The following is a 5,317-nucleotide window of genomic DNA, read 5'->3' on the forward strand; positions in this document are numbered from 1 at the left end:
CATTTAAAGAGTCCAAAAAAACAAAACAAAAAAACATATAGGGTCACAGCCCATCCCCTGCACGTTTACAAACAATACATAAACAAGGCCCCATGGCAAACAGCAGCTCCAAATCAGAAGTCAAATTTTCTGTAACTGGGGCAAATTTCTGTGGTCTGCTAACATGACAGTTAAAGGTCTGGCTGTGTTCTGTGCATTGCAGCGCCCCCCCGTGAAAAAATAGCAATACTGCAAGAAAGTCTCCATCCAGCACATCATGTTGTTCACTCAAAAAGATCACGTGACTCAAAATAATTGCCATACTCAGCAGATTGCAGACGATTTGACCTTTATTCAACCGATGCTTTTTTTTAAAAGAATTTTAATTGTAATAATGACCAAAAAAGCAAAGTTTAAAAATGTTTTTGTACAAAGCAAATTAATTACAGAACAAAACACATTTAGTAACACAAGTTAGGATACAAATTTCAAGGATAGCAGGGTCTTTTTTTTGTTGGTATTTTTTGTCTTTTTTGAAAAAAAAAAGCACCATTTTCAATACAAAATGCAAATCAGTTTGCTGAGTTATCAAAGTTAAACTTCATATAGGAATCGCCACTTTCTGAGATTGATCTCATTTCCTTCAATATAAGCAAACATTCTGATTAAGGCACATTGATTTAACACAGAAAAAGAGGAGAGAAAAAAGCTTGACACACTGGAAGTTAAAGCGACACTTCTTTGGCACAGCTGCATGATTTGTGAGACACACTCTTAAAACATAAACGAGCGTGACAATGTTAACTCGACAACTCTATGTACACAATGTATGTATAAAATGTTATAAATATGTCCAAAACCCACACAGACACTATGTACACCTTTGTAGGGATGTGAGGAGGTGACTCTGGTTGGATTTGTGGGAAAGGCTGCTGAGAATGACCCCACAGGACACTACTGTAGTGACAAACAGCTTTAGTTTGGATTCACAAGACAAATGGTTTTAGCTTGTGATGGGAAAACGATGAATACTGGAGGATTGTGATGAAGTCATTCTGTGGTCTGTGGGCAGGAAGCACAGTGCGATGTTGTTCTAAAGGGGGGTCCTGTAACATTCCCCCAATTTTTCCCCCTCCTCTTCTCCTACTCTCATTCCGTCTTCCTCAGGACGATATAAATGAGGCCGCTGATGAGGCACAGAGGGAAGGCCACCCAGGCCAGGACATAGGCGTAGCCAAAATGTGTTATGGTTTCCTCGTCGGGGCGCATCACGGTGTATATGATCGCTCCACACATCACAAACACACCTAGAAAAAAAAGCACGGATGGAATGACAAGATGACCTCACAGCTCACTTTCTATTAGGGTGTGGCACTTCAGTGATCAAGTTGTACTCACTCGCCAAGATCTGGAAAATGGCGGTGAAGAAGAACTGGCCGCCTTTCACCATTCTGAACAGCTGGTACAGGAAGGCAATGAGCGCACAGAAGCAGAAAATGCAGGAGAGGATCATGAGGGCCTGCACAGCCTGGATCCACTCTGAGAATTATTGAAAACAAATTCAAATCCTCCTCAACTTTATACCACAAAATACCAAAAATGTCATATAAGTGGACAAACCTTCATTGCTGGCGTGCTTGCATTGGTAGCTCCCAGAGGTTGTCTGGCAATGGTACCAGAGATCTGTGCTCTTATCCACACCTGCAGACCAGGCCTGGTGAGGAAGACATTTTTTTTAAATTAATTATCCGTTGCTTGCATGTGATAACCCGCACCTAAAAGTTATTCAATTCTGAATTTTCCCATTAGAAGAAATAATAATAAAAAGACGTACACTTGCTGCTGTAGATACAATTAAAAGTATCAGGATAACTAGGTGCAAAAGAAGCACTCCAAGCAGGATGAACAGCATTTTTCAAGTAGATCTGCAGACACAATAAAAGAAACTGTTAAAAAGCAAACAAAAAAACAAACAAAACAAGAAAAACGTATCATCGAAAACAAACTGGAGGTGTCATGACCGATCACAACAGCAGAGGGCGCTGTTTCTCCACTTTCCTCCTGGTGGGTGTGAAAGTGTCCGCTTACGCTCATAAGAAAAAAAAGCAAAAAAAAAACAGAAGGGGGGGGGAGTCCTCCTTAAAGCGTGAGCAACCGTCTGCGCCTTTAAAGCAAAAACACAACTGATTCATACATAAAAAATATGAAAAACAAAGGAAAACGCGAACTTATTTTCGAGTTATAATGTAGTTTGGAACAAAAGTGACTCCATCAGCGCGGAAAACTCCCCCAATCCCAGCAGCTGCCATCATGCCTCAGCCCCCACTGTTGCCTAAACACTTTCGAGCAAAACACGGGACAGAAACGCACTTTTTTCTTTAAAATACATCCAAAATCGCTTTTACTCCCGAATAAGGTCCAACACTTTTACAAAACGGTAGGGAAAAAAATCAGAAAGTAAATACAAACGTGAAATCTTAAGCTTGAAATAATATATAAAAACAAATCCTGGATAAATCCAACTTACAAAAAGGCAAAGTTTCAAATGTAATTAAAAGAAAAACTCCACAGATGTGCAGAAGAGTTGGAGAAAGTATCTCTAAGCTTGTGCTTCTCTCGACTCCTATTCCAGATGTGGCTCAGACTCACACACCCCAGTCAGGCAGTTTCCCCGCCTGAAAACACCGCCCTGCGCGGCCCGCGGGCCCCGCACGTCACCAGAGCGAGGCTCCCGGCGCGCACGCCACCCCCTTTCTTCCCGCTGCAGCATGTGTTAGTGATGCACCCCACAGGCTGCATGCAAAGCTGGAGGAAGACACCATAACACCTGTCAAACAGCCAGAAATGCATTTGTGCACAGATTTTACTGCACCCATAAAAGGTCACCTAAAAAGCCACTGACTTATTGCATTGCACATATTTTTTTATGGGACACCTGCAAATGTGAAAAAATAAAAAAATAACTGCAAAGAACATTTTGGTTGACCTATTAAAAGTGGCAAACTAACCCCAATTTAGTGTGCACTAAAAGCCACATGTCCAGCAGGGATCAGTCAGTGTGTGTTGGCCTGTGAGAGTCCAACCCCCCCAGAGGTTTGTGGTATGCCAGAATGTGTCAGGCAGACCCCCTCCTTGTTTACTCCTGTCTGCCGAAAGACGGGAGAGCCTGTCCAGCCCCACAGGGGAGTTAACACTGTGTTTTGGTCATGCTAAATCGACGGAACACCTTGCCTCTCCACCCAAACACCATCTCCGGATGAGGCACAAAGATGCAGTCGGTCTCAGCTCTTTAACCTTCATTATGATGTGGTCTCAGGCCATTTCCTCACAAATAACAAGGGAAAATAGAAGCGACAACACTAAGAAAAAAAGGCAGCAATCTGTTGCTTCTTTAGCCCAGACTGCAGGTTTTCTGGCTCATCATCAGGTGGATTCCTGTGGCCAGCGTTTGCCAGTGAACTGCAGAGCTGCTGTCATCAACCGCCAGGAGAAAGATGCTCAGCTTTGACCAGCAGCCGACCACTCAGCTGCTGTTTATGAAGATGTAATTGGTACCATAGATGGATGAGGAAGTGCCAGCTGCAAGGTGAAGGGAAAAAAAGAGCTCAGTTGTGCAGCTGGAGCAGGTTTTTGGATGCAATAAAAATAAAATAACATTTGAAACGTTTTGCATCCTTCCATTTATCTTCCTAAGGCTTCAGTGACAGATTCTTTCCTTGAAAAACGTGTTTGTACAATTCCAATGGAGACATATTATTTTACAGAAACATTTGGCTTCTAACTCTCCAACACTGCATCTGGAGTATCATCTGCCAGGAGAACACATTTAGCTTCTTCACTCTGGCATCCAATAAAATTCACTGTCAAAGAACAGACTTGCTTTTTTCTTTAAATCAGAGTTTCTCAGCCCAAAAAAGGCTAAAAGCTTTATAGTTTCAGGTTTTCAAAGCACCTAATTCTGATAAAATTTTAATACGTTCTTTTCAATTGATGAATATTTAAGAAACATATTCTTCAACAACAAAAATATTCTGAAGAAATAAGTATCCAGTGATCTGGTTTTAACCTTTTTTTTAAGCTTAATGGACACCATGCAGAACTGCTCACACCCCCTCTACTTTAATAAAATCCAGATATTTTCAAAATAAAGCTAAAACTTTTGTTCGAGTTCGTGTGAATGTAAATGTAAACTGTTTTAGTTTTATCATTACCCTGCAAGTTTTGGGGGGAAAAAATCTTACATTTGATAATGTTATGGTGTGATTTAAGCACTGCCTGGAGGGAAACACATTATTCTATGTATGAATGTCTGGAAAATTAACAATTTTGGAAAGATTTGGAGTTGTTTACAGCAGGAATGTACCAGTAAAACGGCAGAGTTTTGCCATATATTGAAATGTGTTAGTTTGACTATTTAGACGTTTGCCTTTTTTGCACTGATCATCTGCATCGAACATCGGTGGGCTTCAGTTTTCTTTTCAAAATGAAGGGTTTTAAAGTAAAGGTCCAGAGTTTTCAGAACTGGGCTCCAGCAGCAGGCGTGGCCAGAATGACTCAATCTCTGACAGCAAACATGAGGGTGACAGAAGAGGGAAAAAATTAGGGATTAGACTTTGGATTTGATCCCAGATTCTTTGCTGCTTATGTGCTGTTAAAGCAGGGAAGCTTAAAAAACGTTCCCACTCATGGGAATATAAAGTCATCAAGCCATACCTGTCAATTTTTAGGTTTATCCCAACATAAGAAGATAAGACATAAGCAGAAGACATAAGAAGAAGAAGGTTATTTTATTCCAACTTTTTTCCTCTTTTGCTCTTTACTCTAGATAGTGGCCTCAATCTTTAGGATTTGGCTTAGTAGACACGATTCAGACTTTAGACGACATTTTTCTTATAGTTGCTTTCTCTTGATTTCAAAACAGTGCGTGTGACGCATCCTTTGTGTTTCCAATCCTCTGCCCCGAGCTGCTGAGCTGGTGTTTGTGTTTGGCCCCTTAGTGACTATCAGATAACACAGAAGAGACCATGCAGGAGGAGTTTGGGAGGAGCCCCTTACACAGAGTTATGCTGAAGGATTGCAAACATTGCAGGACACAGTTGAACAGTAGTTAGCATGCAGAGACTGATTGTAAATACTTTTCATTGACTGGATTTGAATGTTTTCACTGAAAATGCATTAAACTGAGTCTGTTTGTAAGTGCAAAAGCCCCTGAAGAGCTTTCGGTATCCTTTCATTTTAAAGACAGAAACTCCAGAATGAGCCATGACCGAGGTGAAGCGCTCCCTTGGCTCAGAGCTAATCAGATAAAGCAGGCCAAAAAGCAAGAGAGAGGTAAAGA

The 5,317-nt window shown here is 41.2% G+C and overlaps 1 protein-coding gene across 1 annotated transcript; it reads right to left on the bottom strand.

The window, feature by feature from the left end:
- Positions 1-311: 311 nt before the first annotated feature.
- On the bottom strand, positions 312-2,679 carry LOC101167620 (peripheral myelin protein 22). Its single transcript, XM_004071397.2, has 5 exons — positions 2,507-2,679; positions 1,814-1,904; positions 1,600-1,693; positions 1,378-1,518; positions 312-1,286 (listed from the first exon to the last, which is right to left on the bottom strand). Exons 2-5 carry the CDS (start codon positions 1,889-1,891, stop codon positions 1,129-1,131), a joined length of 471 nt encoding a protein of 156 aa, XP_004071445.1. The 5' UTR covers positions 1,892-1,904; positions 2,507-2,679; the 3' UTR covers positions 312-1,128.
- Between the last annotated feature and the right edge of the window lie 2,638 nt (positions 2,680-5,317).

The sequence above is a fragment of the Oryzias latipes genome, chromosome 8, assembly GCF_002234675.1.
Source record: "Oryzias latipes chromosome 8, ASM223467v1".
Lineage (NCBI taxonomy): Eukaryota > Metazoa > Chordata > Actinopteri > Beloniformes > Adrianichthyidae > Oryzias > Oryzias latipes.

Coding starts and splice junctions, on each gene's coding strand:
- LOC101167620 (XM_004071397.2), bottom strand. CDS start 1,891: ATGCTGTTCATCCTGCTTGGAGTGCTTCTTTTGCACCTAGTTATCCTG. Junction 1,694..1,813: donor TTGTATCTACAGCAGCAAGT/GTACGTCTTTTT, acceptor CTTCCTCACCAG/GCCTGGTCTGCAGGTGTGGA. Junction 1,287..1,377: donor CATTTTCCAGATCTTGGCGA/GTGAGTACAACT, acceptor TTTTTTTTCTAG/GTGTGTTTGTGATGTGTGGA.